The sequence below is a fragment of the Aptenodytes forsteri genome, unplaced genomic scaffold, assembly GCF_000699145.1.
Source record: "Aptenodytes forsteri isolate BGI_AS27 unplaced genomic scaffold, ASM69914v1 Scaffold191, whole genome shotgun sequence".
Classification (NCBI taxonomy): Eukaryota; Metazoa; Chordata; class Aves; order Sphenisciformes; family Spheniscidae; genus Aptenodytes; species Aptenodytes forsteri.
This window is the reverse complement of record NW_008794630.1, coordinates 1,660,866-1,682,404: the sequence shown is the minus strand read 5'-3', so window position 1 is coordinate 1,682,404 and position 21,539 is coordinate 1,660,866. Positions and strand designations below refer to the sequence as shown.

Sequence of the window (21,539 nt, the reverse complement as noted above, 5' to 3'; positions counted from 1 at the left end):
TTTTTTTTTTTTTTTTTTAATTTTGAGAAGCAGTTAAGTGCCCTATTCCCTTATCATGATTGTTATGTCTCCTTAATCTGCTTTGGTTATAGGATAAAACTCACAAGCTCTTCATATTGCAAACTGGGCCCTCTTCAACTTAGCTTCACTAAATTTGTTTACAAACAGGAAGGAGCTGGAGGAGAGTGTTTGATTTCTTGTTAAATTAAATTGACAGTTACATAACTGGTCTGGTTGTTTTTACTGAAGAAGAAAACAACGAATTTAACTATTATGAAATTAATAATTATGTAATTGACTTTCTGAGCTTTAAACTGCATCATTTTAAAGCTCCTAAGAGCACTGAGGAACATAAGCTCAAAAAATGAGAGAGAAAGTTCAAACCAACTACTGGCAGTTTACTATGTTGGAATCTAATTAAAATTGTTTGTGAGATAAAGCACTATTGTTTCTCTAAGGGGCAACTGAGCCTTTTTTTAATTAATGTAAGTTTCTGCTTATTATGGATGGATAAACATCTAGTTTTGAAATATAATCCCCTTTGAATAGTTAACATTTTCTTTACTCATCCCAGCAGCCATTTTCCTTGTGACCTCTGTTCTGAAGTCAAATCTAATATTACTGCTCAACATAGTCTTTACCTGTGCACATGCATACACATATCCACATCCACATCCATCTATATGGACACATTTGTTGAAGGAATGTTTGTATTGCTGTACCTGCTGTACGTTGGCTTGAAGAAGATCTCCTAAGCGCTCCACAAGCTCAGTGAAAGTAGGCCTCTCTGTGGGTACTCCATGCCAACAATCCAGCATTGTCTGGTAGCTAGATAAAAACCACAGGTGTTAAGAAAGGAAAAGGATAGGAGCTTTGTTTCCAAACGGTTTCTTTCTGCTGCTGCTTGTTTTGGTCATTGTTTGGATAGTTTTGGATTAAGACAGGTTCAAATCTCCACGTGCTGAAATTCTATTCTAGTTTCCCTGTGGGATGCTTTTTCCTTGTATATTCATGCCTCAACTGAGCCTGTAGGCTTTTTATTTTCACCTAACTTAAAATTTGACTGATAGGTCCCACTGATATTGCTGAAGTAAGTCATAGTTATGGATGCCAAGTTTCTGTCACAGAACTGGAAATCAAGGCAGACACAGTAGTCTCCTGAACTGAGGTTCATGAACTACAACTGACATGGGGAGATCTGTTAATCTTGTGGCAATGGTCAAGCTGACTTGGTCTGTCTTTAGCATTTGTCTGTGGTATCACGACACCCAAGATAGGCACAACTACAGTGTTTACTGAAAACAAAATACACAGCTGTCATCGGATGAGGTCTCCTTCCTCCTCCACACTTAAATACAATCTCTTTTATAATACTTAAATGACATTATCAGCTCTCAATACAAAACCCGCAGCTCTTACACTTCTGGAGTAGAGTACTCTGGAGATCTCATCCGGGTTCCTTCTTTGAGCCGTCGGCAAAAGTCCTCATCTATCTGCACTCCAGGGTATGGTGAGGCACCTGATGGGGGAAAGAAGGAAGAGGCTCCAGAATGGCACAATCCTTATTTCCCAGTCCAGTGAATTAAACACATATCGGTGATATCTGTTGAGCATTTGAGATTACCTAGAGTCTGACAGTAAAAGAAGCTAGAGCAAAGAAGGGGTTGCAGTCACTTACTATCTAAATGTTTTGTTTGAAACCCATTACAGAATCACTCTGTCTCTTCAGAGTTTTCAACCATGCTGTCTCCTCTGCATTCATGATATAGCCAGGACCACTCCAAGGTAAAATATGGCAGAAGATAAATAAATTTTATTAGTTTGAGACTTTAAATGACCTCTTGGTCAGTGGTAGAAAAGTTCCAGCTCATTCAATTGGTTACATACTGTTTTCCAAACTGTCAGTCTGCCAATATCCTGCACTAAGTGAATACACATGAAGTAAGTCAGTCCTGCTCATCATTCATTGCCTTAGAATCTCTGGCCTCACTGGCCTCTGTGAGTAAGCGCAGAGAAAGCTGTAGGCATCTGGCTCCCACAGAAGGCTGTGAGAACCTTGCAGTTCAACCTCAGGTGTGGAATTGTAGTCCTTGTCTCCTGGTTCACCAATTTAGTATTGTATATGTATTATGCAGTCCTACAGGTAAAATTTCCTTGAAAAATGACCTTCCAAATTTTTAGCCTTGTTTTCTTTTCTGAGTGTGAGTTCAATGCCGCTTATTTTCAGGGCCACTCAATTGTCAGTGTGAAACCTGGGAGGACAGTTCATGGCAACTATAATTGCTTTTGAGAGGTAGACTTCTGTAAAGGGACTGGTAGTATTATATTAACTTGTGCAAAAGTTGGCCTAGCAGTCATCAAAATGAAGGAGTGAGACTTATTTCATTTCCTGTGTAAACGGTTATCTTCAGAGGAATGACTAGTATAAATGTATGTATGCATTGAATGCGTTCTTCTCTTCAACTAATGAGCGAGTGGGGGCTTTTCAGAGGTTCTGATCTTCGTTGTATGACATCTGCACTTTACGATGCGCCATAAATAAGGGGAACAAATACATAATTTGAGAAAGTGCTCTGGCACCTGAGTAATCCAGACCTCATAGGTAAAATTCAAGAGATGTCCACAATGAAGTTTGAAAGGTTACTGAACCTATTCTAGATAGACCTAAGAGATCTGTAAGCTTTCCTCCTTTCCTTCTCAGCGAAGGCTTCACATGCAGCGCAACCCTTGTCTTTCACATTTTGGTGTCCTAGAGGCTGGACGGTGAATTTGGAAAAAATTTAATCAAGTCTTAACATAGGGGATTGAATGGAATCTGGATCTGTATCCAGCCCTCGAGGAATCTGTATATGATTTACTGTCTATAACATTCCTGCCTATTTCCTGCCTTTTTTTTTTTTTTTTTTCCACATTTGGAAACACCATCACATGCTGTGCACTTGGGGGCACAACAAGCACAGCAGAAATCTTTTAGATAAAAGCAGTGAAGAGGGTGCCAAAATGTGGCTGTTCCCAGAATTATTCTACTCTGTGAATCTGACTGCTCAATCTGCAAAACTATGCACTAGGGAGCAAAGATCCTGGCAGCTTCCTAAGAGGGCATCTCAACGCAGCAAATAGGCTCCAATGACATTCAAAGCTCAGGGACGCTTAGCCACAGCACATCTGAATTCCCTTGATGTGCAAGTATCAGATCACAGTATTAAGAGTGTTTCCTGGAATTATGTAGATTGGAAATAGTCAGTAGCATCATTTCTGCTTTATATCTTGATTTTCCTTCCTGGTTTTGTCTTTGACCTGTCGTTATGCTCATAATAACCTGGTAATTAAATCTTCAGCTCACATGGCATCACCTGTTAGCCAAAGATCTCAAAACAGGCTTCTATCAACTCACAAGATCTCTCTGAATAAAGAGATGGATAGAAACTATAGTTTCGCTTTCCCACAGTTGCACTGTGACAAAAGGGTAAGGATGGGAACAGGGTCTGGGGGCACTGACTGTTGTCCAAGCTTCTAAACTGCTGTCTGTGTACATCTCCTGAACTCTCACTAGCTTGTCTTTTCATCTGTACAGGTTTATCTTTACAAACCTTTACAAGGTACTGAGGCTTCATGAATACATCTGTGACTTGCCCAGCTGATTCCATATCTATTTAACAGTGGCACAGCCTCTCAAGAGAAGTGAGCATAAGCCTCACTTGATCTAGTTAGCCCTAGATTGTCAATGTACTGGGGCAACACGGAAAACAACACCCCTAATTAGAGAAGAGATGGGCTGCATGGCCTTTTTCATTCATTTCTGACTGCATTATGAGATTGTTGCGCCATCATGGCCAACCGATTTCCATGAGGAGGAGCTGAATGGAGTCATGCCATTGACGAATGGCTGTTTTACGCTGACCATTCTGACGTGCAAAAGAAATCCCTCAGTTTGCTGAGTATCGCTGGCCAGATCTGGCTCATGAGCACAGCAGAGGTTATTGATAAGAATTAGTCTTGCAAATACATTGATTGGGACTGAGACCTTGAGAGCAAAACAGTAGAACTGGGTGAGGAGGGACGGAGAATTCCACTTGATCTCACAATCTGAGTTATCTTTCTTTGATTACATCATTGATCATATCAACTGCAATATGTTGGTGAGAGCAAGTACAGGGAAGGCAAAGAAGAATAATTTTTGATTGCAAGATCTTTTGGTAGTTTATATTTTGAGTGGTGCTGGCCTCCTACCAGCTGAAGGCAGCTCAGATCTCAAGGAACTCTCCCTTTTCCACCTCCACTCACCATTGTACCTCATCTGGACTATGTGATAAGCCTAATAACTTGGATTTGGGGTGCTGAGACAGCTTGGGAGACATGTAGGCTGAAACATATGCTGTAAGGTCTACACATGATGTTTTCCTTAGGGGAAATCTCTTCCAAAACGCTCAAAGATGTGGCATGCATTGGATATGGTAGCGCTCTTTTGATCTTGGTTTTATTTTAGTAGGATAATAAGATGCTGATGTTATACTACCAGGCACTGCTTGTTTACATAATTACCTTTGATTGCTTTTTGAACAGTGCACATTTAAATTCCAGGAGACACCGACATTCTGTAATGCACCATGTAAGTGATTTCAAGATGTATTAAACATTGCTGGCATTACCTGACGTGAGGTGTGCTGACCCCATTTAACTAATGCAAAACTCAATGCAAACTCAGCCCCAAATGAAAATTAACAGTCTCTCAAGTCCCAGTTTCTCTGCGTATCACCAAAATGGATCCACTCTGTCAGCCTTTCTGGAGGAAGCCTATCATGCTTCATTCAACTTCTGACCCTGAAAGGGCCCATGTCCAAACCAAACTCTGCATTTTGCTAATCAGTATCTTTTTCTTTTTTAGAGGGTGCTAAATCTGTGGGACCCAGTAAAAAGCAGCAGTTGTAAATGGGAGCCAAAACATACCCTGTAGCAACGACAAATAACTTCCATCCCCTGGCTCTCAATGATCTGTAAAACTTTTATATAAGAGAGTTCAATCAGTGACACAAATCCTTAATTAAATATTTATCGTGTGAGCTGCAGATGTGAGTAGTGCCAAACCACAGACATGCCTGGATGATCTGTATGAAAAACCCTCTTAGAGAAAATGACTTCTTTTGAATCTGTGCCACGGGTTGAATAAAGTAGTTTGTGATCTACGTCATAGCGAGGGCAGAGGCTGCTCTACAGATGGCAGCCCTTGGAGTAATTTAGTAGATTCCTCTGAATTCAGAAGAGGACAGTCCATTGTTCCAAGTAAGCACCTTCATTAAGAAAAGTGTCTATCTAAAATTAAAAGAAATCAGATAAATTATTTTTAAAAATAGTTAAAAATAGAGATGAATTTCAGTGACTATATTTTAATTTTTATTAGCCTTCAGTATTAAAGGCCAAATGACCCGAAGTTCACATCTGTTAAACTCTGTCGACCTTTGGGAATGGTATAAACAGTTTGCCTTCTGCAGTGGTCCTTGCCATTCATCAGTATTCAGTTCATTTGGATCCTTGGAGATGCCCAATGGAGAGACTGTCCCCTCTGTGTCTCTGCATGCTAATGCTAATACATCTTCTTGAACAATCTATTAGAACCGGGGCACTGCCAGTGCTTCTGGAGCTTCGTCCTTCTGTGCTGTTTCCAAACACATGCAGCAGGTGATGCTGTTACAGAGCCATGGGAGTGTTACACCGCAGTAACAAAACTCTAAATAAATAGGACTGATCTCCGGAGAAAGCAGTAACTGCCACTTGTTTTAACCACTTGAATGTGAACTTTCTGTTTTGCATGCTGATATAAACTAGGGAAAAGTCCAAATCAAAGACCTGGACTGAAATCAGGTTGTGATCTTTGCAGCCAGCCCTAAATAAAGATCAGGATAGAAAAAGCTCCAGACTTTGCATACAGATCTGGACTTGGCATCTTGAGCCCGATCATTAATTTCAACTGATCCATGAACCAAAGATAGTAGGAGATTACAGAGTTTGCTTTAAAATTCAGCAGCTTAAGTTGACAATGCTTCTTGTTTTCTTTTGTCTGTGAGTGCTGATTAAAAAGCCAGAGCTGACATTCCTGAATTCCCTCAGGAAAACAAAACTTGCTGCTCTGCAAGGAGAATTTGAGAGCGGCAAAGTCCAACTGTCTGTAAGACTGCTTGTCTAAATTTCAGGGCTTTATCTGCTGGACAGTAACCAGATCTCAGTGAGGCTGAGATTTCTAACAGCACCGTAAGATGAAATCTATAGTACATAAAGAACACCATTACTATTCTTTCAAAAATATTGTGGCTTGCAAATGATATAGCCAGAGGAGTACGCATTCTACCTGTTGCCAAAATGACTTACACAAAGTCTAGCACTAGTTCTCATATCAACCTGATGGCAGCTGCTGCCAATATGTTTTTCTTACTTAGAAAATCTTACTTAGATTTTGTGGGGAAGATAATCAAGCTGGGATAAAATGTCATGTGGGCAAACTCCCTTGTGTTCCGTGGGCTGCCACTGGTAACATCAGACCACTATGTCAACAGCAGCGTAAACCTCTGCAACCTTTGAGCTGTGTGGTTTCCTGAAGCAGACTGCTTAGAGGAAAATATGGTTTGACAGGGAAACTTCTTCATTGCTCTCAAAGAAATATTTCACTCCTGAGCAGCAGAGGCTTGCATTATCTCTGTGCTCTGTTGGTTTCGGTTATTAGAATTTTAGCTCCAGGGTTTTGGATTTTGTTTTGTTCCCCCCTCCCCAGTAGTCACTGTTTTCATGTACTTTGCCAGGTGGAGTTCTCATTGACTTCAGTCCAGTGACTTTATTTTACACCTGATCTGCACTCTGCACTTGTACTAACTGAAATAGAAACGCGGCACCACGTTATCACCTTTTGTTAAAAGCTTTTCTTAGCAATAGAGCCATAAATTAGGGGAAAAAAGGGTTTTAAACCCTTCTTACCTAGAGAAAATATTTCCCATAGCAGCACTCCAAAAGACCAGACGTCACTCTGTGTTGTGTAAATTTTGTCAAAAATAGCTTCTGGAGCCATCCATTTGAGTGGAAGTCTTGCCTAAGAATGCAAAAGACACAACATGTTGCCAGAACTGTTCTTACTGATCTGTCCAAGCCCTAGGGGAATAAAAACTTGACATTAGCATTTCAAGTTTCTTCCACTTACATCTCCTTTCCGTACATAGTCAGGGTCTTTATAAATATCTCTGGCTAGTCCAAAGTCACAGATCTTAACCACGTTGTTCTCTGAAAGAAGGATGTTCCTTGCTGCCAAATCCCGATGAATGCACTGTGAAGGAATGAGGACAAGCAAGATCAGAGGGGCTGCCTGAACAACGAGCCACTGCTAGAGTTGAAACCGTGAGACCTTCTTTGGTAAATGGAAAGATAAATGAACTTTTGTTGTGAGCAGGTTAGAGAGGGGAAATATGTGTGGGAATCTGCTGCAAATATACTGTCATATGCAAAAGAGAAAATAACTCAGGGAACAAGCCAAGTATTGCAGTTAGTTTTCTGATTTTTCTACGTGAAATAACTTTCACAGTTATGGTGAGACGAAGGGAGTGCCATTTTCCAGTTAATTGTTCTGCGGCAAATTTGGGAGAGGTCAAAAAGCAGCTGCAGCTACATTTGCAAATGCAGTCCCATGAGCGTGCGTGAGACTGGGGTAATCGCACGTAGGCAATTACTGTGCTCATGATTTCTGTGTGTGCTACCCTGGCAGCTGTGTGGTTAAGTGCAAGCTCTCAGTTTTGTGCATACTTTGGCATGTGTATGACATTCAGTTTACTTCAAAAACAGGTGTTCCACAGGCTACAAACATACTTTTTTTTTTTGTATCGAAAAGAGGTGGTAACTTTGCTGATAGTCTCCAACATTACTGACACGCTAAATAAATAGCTGTATACTCCCTCTTCATTTTTCAGTAGTACTTTTGTTGACCATACTAGAAGGATCTTTCTCTATGAGAACCCTTTTTCTGCATTTATTTATGAGACAGTTCCACGAATTGTCTTACAATCTGTATTCACTCCTTCTATCTAAACTCTCATGTTACAGATGCCAGTCCTTGTAGCCAAGAACATGATGGATATTCCTTCACAACTCCTTCAGTGCTACTTATTGCTTAACCGCCAGAGCTAATGTGATCTCCAACACTTTAATATAAGAGCAAAAAGCAGATTACTCAGGCTCAAAAGTATATTTGGATTATATCAGATACTCATGATTCTGTGAAAGAAGTTCAGCCCTGATGTTTTAATGTGCTCACTTTTCGGGAGGCGAGAAACTCCATGCCTTTTGCCACTTGGAAGCTATAGCAAATCAGATCCTCCAAAGTCAGGGGCCGCTTGTACAGATCCTCAGCATCTAGGAGAGATCACAGACACAGCAAAACACTAGAGCAACAGCTACAAACTTTTTTGGCACTGGTGCCGCTTGCATGCTGATGACCCCAGCCCTGCATCTGAGTATTGTTACATGAGTTCTCTACTAGGTTACAACTCTGGTTTAGGAACCATTGACCTAGAGGCAGAAGATCAGATGATTAAAAAAGTTCCATCCAACATTAATCATGTCATTTAGCTATGGGGAATACAACATCTGGGGATAAAAGTGAGGGGAACTATTTATAGCGAGCGAGTGATGAGACTGGGGACAGGCTGGCCCCACAAATCTTCTGGTAAAATATTGCTATTACTCCTCTTAGGCAACAGGAGCAGCTTTTATATGCATACGTTATTGCAGATCTCTTTTTGTGAGAAAGTTGGAGTGGGGCACAGGCAAGAGAAAGAATTTCCAGTTTCAGGAACAAGTCAAGCTGTGTAAGGGCTTGTAAAGCGTGGGACAGTGTGTGTGGCACTAGCCAAGTAACAGAAATCTTTACAGTAAAAGATCTGGGATTAGGTAGGTTTCTTTTACCTTCTTCTTCATCTTCTGAATCGCTGTAACTCTTATCTTCAATAAATCCCGAGCTGGCAGAGCTTCCTGTGCTGGCTACGCTCTCAAGGCGCCTCTTGATCAGTTCAGTCAAATCACTGTTGGACTCATCCAGACTTTTTTCTGCTTGGTCAGAGTTTTCCTGGGACTAGAAATGGTAGAAAACTGATTTTTAGCTTTGGATAATGCAATGCCTGGGCATTCAAAATATGTAAAAGAATGGCATATGGAGAAAGCGTCCTCTGGAGATGAGCTCGAAACATGTTTGAACATGGTGTTCCCTGAATAGCAGAACTAATGAAGCCTGGTTTCCTATTTATTAATACAGAACCTCCCATTTTACTGATAGCAATATTCCACCATAAAAGTTAGCTGGAAGCTGACCAGGTGAGACTGATAGATGAGCAGAGAGATATTGTAACTCTGTACCTCTTGCTTTCTTAGGAAACCATGCTAAAAATCACAGTTCAAGGTATGTGCATGATGTGCCCTGAAATGCCTCTGTCTCACCGTCTCCTGGGGAGTGAGACATAACCAGTCCCTGCAATTTGTGAAAACAATGGTGACTGTACCAGGAAAATCTTCTCTTACACAAAGTACCTTATGTGCTTTTGTGCCTGTACAATAGGTATTATAATAAAAATAAGAATAGAATAATCCGGGAAAATAATCTTGGGGAGGCTCCAGTTTCTGGCGGGGCTTAGATCAGAGAGCCCTTTTGATGCTGTATTTCCACAATGAGGAGGTAGTCCCATCCTCTCCCCATCGCTGATTTCTGGCCTCCTGTGTCTTCTTCCCCCATACCCTAGCCCAATTTGTGCTAGCACAAATGTTTGTGTGGATGCAGACAACAGTTTGGAAACCAAAACCATTTGGTTCGTATTAATGCAGACCATGTTCGTGATCCGGTTTGCTGCATATAGCACAGACTTTTAGGTCGTAGGTGTAGGTGTACTTTTGGTAGCTGGGGGGGGTGGGCCTAGAAACAAAAATCCCCAAACCAGGCTTGTATTTTGGGAGGGTTCACCTTCTCCTAGTTCAGTTAATACCAGTTTTTCAGTACTACTTTGTTGCCCCCCTTGTGCTGGGTAGTATCTCGCAAGTAATTCCCCCCCTCTCTCAAATGCACTAGAGTGCTTGGGTATTTGCAGCTAATTCTTTAGTAGGTGCTAGAAAAGAAGAGGATGGGAGTGAGATGCTACAGAGAAAAATGTTTCCTTTTCTTGCTCATACAAATTGAAATGTGGTGAGAAAATAAAGCGCCTGTATAAATACTAAACTGTCTCAGTGCCAATGCAGAAAAAAAATCCAACTTGTGGTCAGTGGTTGTTAATTCTCTGCTTTGTGACTATGAGAAGCCTTTCATTTTTTTACCTTGTATGCAATGAAATCTCCTCGTTTTCCTCTTAGATAGTTGGACAGATTTCCATATTTGCAATATTCTACTATGACCATTAAAGGACCTAAAAAGACAGTGAAAGTCAAATGAGTTTTGAAGCGCTGCAAAGCACTTAATACTAACTTATCCTCACAAATCCTCTTCAAAGTAAGTAAATACTGTCATTTCTATTATACAGATAAGGAAATTAGGAAACAGAGAAGCGACGCTCCAGAAGCACACAATCAGCAGTGGATATGGAGAGAAGGGAATACAGTACTGAGTCTTAGTTTTCCCCATTAGATGGTAACAGTTGGTATTTATTCCTTAGTTATAAACAAAGGAAAATTCAGAATGATAAATAAGAATATACAATCCCACGTGCTATGAAGGTTGTTTTACTCTATACATAGATCCATAGCATGGACCAGTCTTCATTTTTCTCTGCTGCCTTCACAATTGTTTGTTTTTGGGTGGAGCTGATGCCACTAGAGGCAATAAAAGTATGCAGGATCATAGACAGATCTAAATCACAAGTTGCAAAAATATTTAGTCTGAAGTCTTTGAAAGCCTGGAAAGTCCTATCAATTTCTTCCTTTCTTATTTCTGTGCAAACTACTGTAGAGTTCAGTGCAATTGCTGCTTTTATACAATTATGCATATCTTTAAGATCTGCTTGAAAATGCTTTTATGTTTCACTGTGAGCTATTAGGAAAGGGAAAACTTACATTCTCTACCTCTAGCATAATCCCTGCTTTTTGTAATCATCACATGTAAGATAGGGTGAAATCATACGACTAGAATGCATGTAAACATGTATTATTATCAATCCTAAGCAACCAGACCTTCATGTCCAGAAACCTTTTCCTGTCTAGAAGGTCCGTAGTTCAGCCTTAGGAGTCTGAACGTCAAAGGAAAAGTGCTGAGAGCGGCACTTGGCCATTCGGGAAGGAGGCAGCTCTAAGCAGCACTTCTCTCTGGCTGTATCAGAAACGCACATACAGACTTGTGCTGCAGTCTGTCCCCTTGGTCCAGTCTGACGGGCACAATATTGACTGGAAAGGCTGAGAGCGGGGCTGTAAGGGAGAGCCGAGGGGTCAAGGAGGGAAGAGTGAACCTTAAAGATTCTGGTTGCTGCATCCTGTCTGAGACTGGGTGACGAGTGCTGTTTGGAAGCAGATCATCCCATTAATAGGGAGATGGTGAATTCTAGCAATAATAACTGATATCTTGCTGATAATAACATTGGTATTTCTGCCAGGCTTTTTATTTTTACAAGTCCTATACAACTGCTAGATTGAATAGACACCTTTGGGCTCTTCAGGACTTCCAGTTCCTACTGACTACAGCTGTAACATGTTCAGCACCTGAGTACACTGTACCAGTCATTGCAAAAACACAGCTGGCCCAAAATCAGAGCTGTCAGCGGTTCTACTGCTGGCCACACAACACTGCTCGCTTGGGCTTAAAGGCAGCAGTGCTGGGATCTGGCAGTGCACAAGAGATCTCTGGGGGACATTGTTCTGAAGAACCTAAAGTCGAATGTCCCTCATGGACGCCCTGAGGAAATGCAGATTCCAGTACAGCTTTAAAGCTCCAGTTAGTGATTTACTCATGTTTTTGAAATGCTTCCTAGACATGACCTCTCCGTATTTTATTTCCTCGTTGTAAAGCATATACTATGCATTAGTTCTAACTGCTTAACATCAGACACTCAGTCAAGGTGTTAAAATTTGTTATTTGTTATATTGTTAAAATAATATATGTGCATACTTAATGCTTAATACTTAACAGTCTTCATCAGGAATACTGTTATATGGTTACATAAAACCTAACAAGGAAGGAGAAAGCACCGTATTCTGCAATGGCATTTTAATAGTAACTCTTATCCCAGTGTCTGTCTTGAGAGCTCAAGGCTATTTTTCTTTAGTCTGCAAATCGGCACCTGCCTAGAGGTGCCTCAGTGCCCTGCAAGGCCGTGCTGCACCGCTCTGCTCCATCCACTGCTCCCCAGAGTAATCAGTGGTTTTCCTAGGCAGCTAGCAGGGAAGAGTGAGGGTTACCTCTTCACCCAGCAGGGCAACCAGGATGGAGCAGGCTGGAGAACGGGAAACTGAGGGACTCCCAGGAGAAAAAGTTCCTCAGAGATTGGACAGTCACAGTATATTTGATCAGTTACTGAGATGTGTTTTACTGTGCAACTAGAACTCTGTGGCTGAATTAGTGCTTTGGTTAAAAACTACTGACCTCTTATAATGCTGCCATGTTTTAGGCACCTGTTTGTGTTAAGCCACCTCATTGACTTGACAGGAGGGGAGAGTCACCAGCTTTCATAATGTTACTGCCCCTCTACTCTCAGTCCCAAGAAAAGGCTACTTGCTTATGCGTCTGAATCTTAAAACCCTCCAGCTGAAGCTGGCCGTCCTCCCATACAAGCTTTTGGGGTCTGCAGTGCTACAACAATTCCTGCAAGTTCCCTGTCCATGGCTCCCAGATTACAGCAGTGTCTGTGGTTGCTGACCGCTCCTTGAGGAACGGGGATTATCTTGCTGGAGGGAAGATTTCTTTCCTGGCATCCTACCAGATCTACGTCACTGAACGTTTCTTTTTTCCCCTGTGACTGGACAACTACATGTTCTTTGGGAAGATGATAGCTTCAGAGTCTCAGATGACGACAGATGTGTGCACCATCTCTCTTGCTCTTTCCCCTTCATTTATTTTACTCTGTTTTTTTTTGTCCTCAGCTCTCCTAAATCTGTCCTTTGGGGATTGTTTTGAAGGTAGATTATAAGCAGTAAAGAGGAATCTTTGAGAGTTGTTACCCTGAAGTTAAAGCACAGTATAGTAACAAACAAGGATGCTTTGTATGGCAGTATGGGAAGGGATGTTTTAGTGACAAAGGTCTAAGATTTATGGAGTCCTTTGTTTAAGTCTGCACTTTGCAACAGATTCTTTGTATGACGTACAGCCAGTTGTGTCAGCTCAGCCCCTTGGAAGTCCATGCTGTTGCTCCATTCAGCTTTGGACTGCTTCAGGCTTCCTGTATACTACGCAAAAAATGCCTCCATTTGCCCGACAAGAGTGAAGTGCTTGGGAAGGGAGGAGGCCTCAAGTAGCTAAGCGCTCAGCCTGGTGCATCCTCCTGATAAGGCAGGGAAGGAGAGGGAGAAGAACCTTTGAAATGATTAGTAGTGCCTATGTGGAGGAATTGGGCACCTAATTGCAATTAAGGATCCTGCCTCCCTTCAGTCCATAATCCTTTTTGTAAACAAGCTTACAAAGGACAGAGAAAAAGTAAATAGAGAAGTGACACCGCTGGCTGGGAGAAGACGTTCAGAAACCATTGATGAGATGTGGCCATATTCTGCAGTAGCAGAAGCTCTCCTGTGAGCAGAGAGGTAGAAATGCTTGTGCTTGCATTAACTGCATGTGCATGAGACTTGGACTCCACCACAGATACATCTGAACACCATTGTATCTGAAAAGTGTTTCTTCTTTGCTCCTTATTTACTGAGGACTTCTCACCTCCAGCTTTGGTGCAGGCTCCCAGCAGGTTGACTACATTCAGATGATGTCCTATATGGATAAGGATCTTCAGTTCAGACATTAAAGCCTTGCATTCATTAGTAGTTGCACATTCTGCTTAAGATAAACAGGAAAAAAATCATCTTTACACAACAGGATATTTTTAACAGGACACAGCAAGATCCTGTTTATACTTGGAAACAAACCCACCCAGGTTACTTGCAGTATCTTTGCTTTTCAGACTCTTAAACAGATAATAATTCATCTGTTTCATTGTCTGTTGACCTTTATGAAGTGGAATAACACTTTATCTTTTGGGTGACTCTTCCTTTCTCTAGCATGGGTTATGGAGGGTTACTGTCCTGTAGGAGAACCCTCCCCCCAAACCAGATACCAGAGAGCCTTTGCAAGGACTGAATTTTGCAAGCTTAGCAAAGGAAAAACCAACCACTCCAAGCAACAATAGCACACAGAAGAATGTGTTCCTCCATCTATGATGGTGATGTGCAGTTTAGTAGTACTTCTTTACAATACCTCAGAATATATTTTTCCACAGTACTGAGCAACTCTCCACTGCAGGGGATGGAGGAATCCAACACATCTGTAAGTTGGGTCCCAACATGTACTGGAGAATGTACAGCATTTCTAAATCTCAGCCCTGTGAGATCTCATCGACCCAAGAAATACATTTTCCAGCAAAGCAGAGGGGGCCATATTTGTGTGTGAACCATGACCTTGACACTTGATGAAGCACTGGCTAGCCAGTTGTACTGTAGCTTCATTCTCTTTTGCTGCCAAAGCTAAGGAAGGCACTCTCAGACCAGGACGTTGTTCAGATGCTGGTTTGTTTCCTCTGCCTTCTTTCCAAAACTTTCATGATGTATTTTAACAAAAGGGGCTGTGTCCCGTTTCCTCTGTTTTTGCCTTTGCATCATGTAAGATTTAAATGTGAAGAAACAGTTACGTAACAGATCATTTGGTGTGACAAATGTAACCTCTTTATCTGTTTGTAGAATTCCCCATAAACAAATCTTTCACCACATTGTGTCATAAAGAAGGAGCTATTCCAAGCCCAAGGGTTCTTCAGTCAACAGTGTTTGTAGATGGGTGTGTACATGGGTGGTATTACTCCTGATTTGCCCTGGCATGAGCTGGAACACATGCCTGGCAAAATCTAAACAGAACATCCTCAGAAGTGTTTCAGATAGTCTTGCACATTAAGTTTTAGCCTTCAACCCAGAACTGATACCAGCCTACTTCATGGAAATGACAGATAATGCTGGAATTACAGAAACGCAGACATCTCCAGAGCCTTTTTTTTTTCCTTAATGGATTGATTCACACTAGAGAATCTGCTTTATTCAGGAAAGTGATGAATTATGGGCATGTTAGTTGGGCAGGGACAGGTTAGAGCAGGAGGCTGCTGCCTCCACTGGGGGAGGAAGGTGTAAAATGATGGAGGAACTGTCAAATAGTTTGCTGAATATGTGCAGGCAGGGTAGAGTTGACACGAGGATCAGTTGGGAAGCACAGTGTGGAAGTGAATGAAAACCCAGAGCTATCCAGGGAAGTAAGTTTTGGATGGAGAAGGGAGTGTGTCTCGATCAGGGGCTTCTAGGATATTTCAGGGATCTGGAGATGGGCATGGAACAGAAGACACAACAGCAGGAGAGAAGATGATCTGAAGATCTGCTGACTAATGCACAGAAGGGAGACCAGATTTGGAGGAGGTCCAGACAGGTGATAAACTGATGTTTTGGAAATTTCAGAGAGGTGGGAAGTAGCAGAGCATCAGGAGAAGCAGCTAGCAACAGAAGCCAAATACCGTGATAGGAGTTCCTGAATCATGACATTGCAGGGGTTAATACTGTCATGCAGCAGCAATGCAGAGCAATGTGGGCTATGAAAAGCCACCCAGTGAGCATCGATTGTACCTTTGAAAAAATCCTAAGTGAACAGTTAAAAACCTCCAACCCAAGTAGTCAATGTACTGGCTGATGCATTTATTCATAAGCTGTCTGCAGAGGCTTTGTATGTAAATTTAATATGAAAGAATAGTCTCCAAGTTCCCCCCTTCCCCACCACGGAATGGTAAAAGCTTTCCTTAATTTCAATAATTGCAAGCAAGTTGTCTCTAATTCACTCCCTTGGCATTGCTTTTTTTCAACCCCTTGAACTGTTCTACATCTGGAAGGGCTGTGATCGAAGGCTTAGATTCAATTTCAGACTATCTAATGTAATTACATTCTGTAATCTGTTTCCCTCCTAACCCCACAGACCTGGAAGCTGCTGTTTTCCTCCTCTAGGAATACAAGACTTAATCAGTAGCACAGCATGGAGCCCGCTTGTCATTTCCTACACGTTAACATCCACTGTATAATGACTAATTGCTCCCATATGACAAACCCACTCCCTTCTGAACACAATGAACCTGGGACTGGTTTGGAGCTGAGAACTGGAAACCTCATTGCCCACAGGTTCCCTGAGGAGTCTTGTGAGAATCTCAGAGGGATATGTACCTTTAAGCATTTTTACGGCAACTGTTTTGCAGGTTGAAGATTTATCAATGCCAAAAGCAGACGCCTCCACCACCTTCCCAAAAGCACCATGACCCAGTGTTTTACCTAGAGAAGCAAGAGTCAAGAATGAGCCAAAGGGGACTTATGACAGTCTGCATCAGATAAGAGGGAAACATGCACTCTCAGCTATGCAAGAAATACAAGACTCCAGTGCCCAGGCACAACGTAGACCGATAGTCAATAGAAGCCTGTATCACATATTTGCAGTATATGGATATAAACAGTATGATTTATATCCATACGGCTTTAATGCAATACAGTATGTGATAGAACAGAGTAGAATAAATAAACCTGCATTCAGCTGAAGGCAAGGCTGAATACATATGTATGGCTTAAGGGTAAAAACATTACCTATAGTTGTCCTGTAAGCCCAGGAAAGTCAGAGTTTGGGTTAAACATAGAATTGTGGAACCCTGATCTCTCATGAATTACAGTCATGGAGATAGCCAGCTAAGGCACTCAGGCAGTCAGAACCCTTTAACCCTTCAGTTATTGACATTTATTTGATGTAAAAAGCTATACTAAATGGAATTTAAGATTATAATCTTTCTTTATTTTCCCTTTCATTTGAATTTTCATGCCTGTATTACCTAGTGTGCTCTGAGGGCTAGGTCTGGCTTTTTGGTTCTGCTAGTTTGACCCTATGTCCCACCATCATCTCATTTTTTGTTATTTTTGTCTGTCTTCCTCCTCCTTCCATGTTTTCCAGCTAAAGCACCAAGAGCACACACAAATACAGATATGTTCCCTGCACTCATCATTGCACACAGATGTTACTGTTTCTCTATACAAACACAACCTGCTTTTTACATTTTCTTGCTCCATCATCCAGTGAGCTGAGCTGTTAAATGAAATTTTGTTCATTTTTTCATGATAGCTCTTTACAACTCAAAGCCAAGTTCAAATGATTGATAAGGAATTGATTATTTGATGAGCGGATAGATTTCTTCAAAATAAAATTCACTGAAAGACTGTCACCCTTTAGACTGACTTCTCTTTGCCTTTTCCTCTATGGGTGTGAAACCATGCTTTTGGCAGGGACAGTAGCTGGAGGTACCCTTCTTCCCTGTCAAGAGTTTGGCTTCACTTCTCCAAGAAAGAAAAAGAGGTGGTAGCTATTTTGAGAGAGACAACATCTTTGCTTTTCTTACCAAATCCCTTGTTTCACCCCCCATTAAGGATGATCCTGAATTCTGTGACTCACCGCCAGTTCTCCCCAAGGATGGTAGTACGCCGGCACTAAATGATAAGCTGCTTCTTGGGTTATACAACAAATCCACTGAAATTGAGGAGCGTTAGAAATCATCATTCTTTACAGTAATAATACCCAAACCACTCACCCAGGCGCAGTCTGTCTCTTGGGAACTCCCATTTACTGCTGTCATAGGGAAGACGGTCACACTGCTCGTCAAGAGGCATTTCCTCTGGATCCATTATAATTGACAGGTATCCTGTTTTAATATCTGTGGCATCAGGCTAAAAACAGGGTGCGGAGAAATTATTCACAGTATTTACCCTGCAATTCTAATGGCAGAGCTGTCGTCTACGAGACTGAGTGCTGGCTGGGGAGTTCCCTGAATTCCAGACTTAGCTCTGAAATTTATTCTGAACCATGAATCCATCACTTCAGCTTCCTGCCTCTCTTTTTTTTTTATATCTGGGAAATAAATGTTTATGTATGCCTGCCGCTCATGGGTGTTGGGAAGAGTCACTGATTAATGTTGGTAAACACTCTGAGGACACAAAATCTATCACTGTCTTCTACCTGTATCTATTAAAGGAAATCAGTGCTTTTCTATGGCAGCTCCATGAGTTGCAGGTCCTGGTGCACTCCGGAGCATTTTGGCATTTTCATAGTGTTTTGTTGTGCAGGCTTGATTCTCCAAAGTTACCCACTTCATGCCCATTGCTTATTACAATTCAGAATTGAAAGCTGGTGGAAACCGCTACTTCTAATGCTGCTCAGTGAGAAAAACTGTGATTTGGTGGGTCCTGTGAGCAGAGTTGCATGGGTGTAAAATGTGATAGGAAATTCACTGTTGCCCACAACTCTGTTAAACTGAGGTCAAGGAGGAAAACGTTAATTTAATCACTGTATTTGCAATAGGAGGGGAAATTTTACTCAAGTATTAGGGATGACCAGTGGAACTGTAGTTTGATGAGCTTCAGAGCAGAGAGCTGCGGTTGCCTTTCTGTTTACTGTTTCTTTTAGGAAAAACAGACCTAAATTCCTTGGAACTTTACTGACACTTTACTTCTTTGAGTCACAAGAGGGAGATGAAAGAATAGCAAGACTAGAAGACAAAATAACCTGCGTGGTTTGAGCTCATTTCTAGAGCAAACATCCTATCTTTCTTAAAACAGGGCCCCCTTTAATACCTATGTTTCAGAGAAATCTCACTGGGCAAGTGCTGAAATCAAGCCCTCGTTTTAGGGGATTTAGGATTTTTTTCAGTTTCCTAATCTTGCAAGCCAGTTTGACTCATAAAGAGGGAGGAGCCTGATTTTATGGTGCCATGGAAGTGGGTAGAAATCTCACAAGTGCAAGTGATCTCTTGAGAAGTCAAAGGACTATCAGCAGAAATCTTGGACTGAAATTTTATAGGAACATTTTGCACAGTTTTTCTACCGTCTGTCCCAAACATTCGGCCCTAAACTCTGATGCTACGCATAAACTGGGCCCAATCCCAGACCCTTTGTGCAATATGGAAGCTCTCTTACTTTTCTCAGTTTCCGAATGAATAGGGTCAGAAGAAGCCAGAAGAGGGTAGCGGCTAGACCAGTGCAGACCAAGATGATAACTTCAATGTTGGATTTCTCCTCAGAACCTGTAGGTTAAATGTACAACCAAATTTTAAATGTAGCCAAAGTCCATGACTGAAGAATAGTTCTCATCAGTCCAACACAATATATGCGTTTCGCCTTAGCTTGGAACTCACCTTGTATTTTAATGAAGGCCGATGTGCTGTCTTGGCCCATGTCATTGGATGCCCTGCATTCATAGAGCCCTTCATCATCCTTTTTCACTCGCTCAATGACCAGGGTATTATTTTCCATGGAAATTCCTGTTGTAAGGGATTTCGGTTAATATTATCATAATAACCTACCCGCTTACAAATGCTTTTAGGAGACAGAGAACTGAAAGTCAGCTCCCATCCATGCAGGCCTGGTACGCGCTGTTGTTAGGAGGCATTTTAATACTACGCTCCTCATTGTGGTCTGGCAACAACCTTTCCCTGACAATTTTTTTCTCCTCAATACCTGTGAAAATTGCTTGGGGATCATTTAACCAACAGCAAATGCGGCTGTTAATTTACTATGAGCAGATAGAGCCTGAGAAAACTTCTATGGAAGTTAGTGAAGTGATGGGAAGATAGGTTTTCTGATAGCAATAAGATACACTGGGAAAAAAGGGAACTCAGTGAAATTATTGGAGAAAGCCGATGTCTTGGAGGCTGTGGGAAGTGATGGGGAGTTTTAACATGTGGAACATGGAAATCAGGTTATGCAAGTCCCTGGAAAAATCACTGCGTGGAGCAATCCTGGATTCACAGGCAGCTGGGAGCTAGAGGTGGAGTGGGATGAGGGAAGTTGCCTAGACAGGACCTATGTGAGGCTTTTCTACATTTAATTTTCCTGATTAATTTTCCACACTTAATTTTTCCTGATTTGTGGCACAAAACTGAGAGCTCATCTGTTTCACTAAGGATAAGTTTGGGTAAGAAATAGGGAAACAGGTCAGGCTTTGAATCCAAAAGGGAAGGACATTTTGAGTTTCTGGGTGTTCTGCCTATGAATCCTGTTGTTGTTAACAAGAATACTGCACATAACTTGCCATGCACTGTGCTGAAATATTTACCCTGAGGTGTTTTTTCCAAATATTTTATTTATGTTTCCATTGGTTGGATGAGTTACATGCTTGTCCCTCTAGAATTATTTATAAAATTTCAGTAGCTATAAAGAGTTTCTCTCAGAACAGTCTGATCTGAATTATGGATGATCTGAGATTTCCTACCTAGTCCAAGATGCGAAATTAAAGTCACAGGACCAGCTACTGAGATAGGATTCTCCATGATTTACAGGAGATCTCGGGACAGAGAGCTGAGAAGGAATTCCAGGCTCAGGTAAGGGAGCCCCTGCTCCCTGCCCATGGTAGCACTGTACCTGTACTGCTCTGTACCAGTTGAGCTGAGAGCACATTCTCATTACTATGTTGTGGGAGATAAAGAAAGGATGTGTGACATGCCGTGGCATGCCCTGGACCTGACTGTTAGGTGACTGCCCGCAATTTGCTGCAATATATTCTGATCAGGCCCCAAGGATATCTGACGGTTCAGGCTTGTGTTTTCAGACCCACCTGGCAAGCAGGTACACTCTGTCTCAGTTTTGTACACAAACTGTTGTCTCGCACAAGCAGACTTAGCAGCAGCACACTGTACTCCTTGATTCACTAATGCTGTGCTAACGTATGCAGACTATCTGGCGGACTCTGCAGACGCGAACGCTGCCACATGCGGAAGGCAAGCTGCACGAGCAGGCATTGGGTTGCAAACGGTTGGCGGCTTTGACCTCAGAGTCCAAGTTGGAGACTACTACAGTGGTCTGATGGACTTGGATTTGTGTGTGTGTTTTCTGAGGTTGTGTGTACCATCCTGACTCAGCCATGCTTGCGGTAGCCGTGGAGTTGTGGGTCCTACATTTGTGGAGAACCTGCAAGTCCATTACCCTGTATTATCCGATGTTACGTACAATACCGCAGCACGCTCGGGAGGCAAGTACACTCACCTGATGCTGCTGAAATGGGGTAGCCGTTCTTCCTCCACGTAATCTGAGGTTCTGGTGTTCCACTGACTTTGCACTCCAGGATGATCTTGCCACTGATGTTAACCTCCAGATCTGTGAGGTTTTGTATCACGTACGGTGCTGCCTTTGCTACAGTCACAAAGGAAAACAGGACACAGTAAGATTTCAGGAGGCACCTCCCACAGCTCTGCCATCTTCTCTCCTTTGGCCACCTGCATGGCCTCTCTGGGCTGGAAGTGGCAAAGATTTGGTTGATGAGTGGCAGAAAAATCCCCCAAAAGATTATGGGAGGAGTGCGG

General features: G+C 42.0%; 1 protein-coding gene across 2 annotated transcripts in view; it reads right to left on the bottom strand.

Moving 5' to 3' along the window:
* Positions 1-21,539, bottom strand: part of LOC103894108 (vascular endothelial growth factor receptor kdr-like) — a 143,358-nt gene that overhangs the window by 17,988 nt on the left and 103,831 nt on the right. The window contains exons 14-26 of one of the 2 annotated variants that reach the window (XM_009273425.1): positions 21,223-21,369; positions 19,377-19,502; positions 19,159-19,265; positions 17,778-17,913; positions 16,378-16,482; positions 13,859-13,975; positions 10,330-10,418; positions 8,938-9,103; positions 8,288-8,385; positions 7,184-7,306; positions 6,964-7,075; positions 1,420-1,519; positions 723-828 (exon numbers count right to left, since the gene is read on the bottom strand). In XM_009273425.1, the coding sequence (XP_009271700.1) occupies positions 723-828; positions 1,420-1,519; positions 6,964-7,075; positions 7,184-7,306; positions 8,288-8,385; positions 8,938-9,103; positions 10,330-10,418; positions 13,859-13,975; positions 16,378-16,482; positions 17,778-17,913; positions 19,159-19,265; positions 19,377-19,502; positions 21,223-21,369 (1,532 nt within the window). The remainder of the gene's footprint in view (positions 1-722; positions 829-1,419; positions 1,520-6,963; positions 7,076-7,183; positions 7,307-8,287; positions 8,386-8,937; positions 9,104-10,329; positions 10,419-13,858; positions 13,976-16,377; positions 16,483-17,777; positions 17,914-19,158; positions 19,266-19,376; positions 19,503-21,222; positions 21,370-21,539) is intronic. The other variant, XM_009273426.1, reaches the window with a different exon arrangement.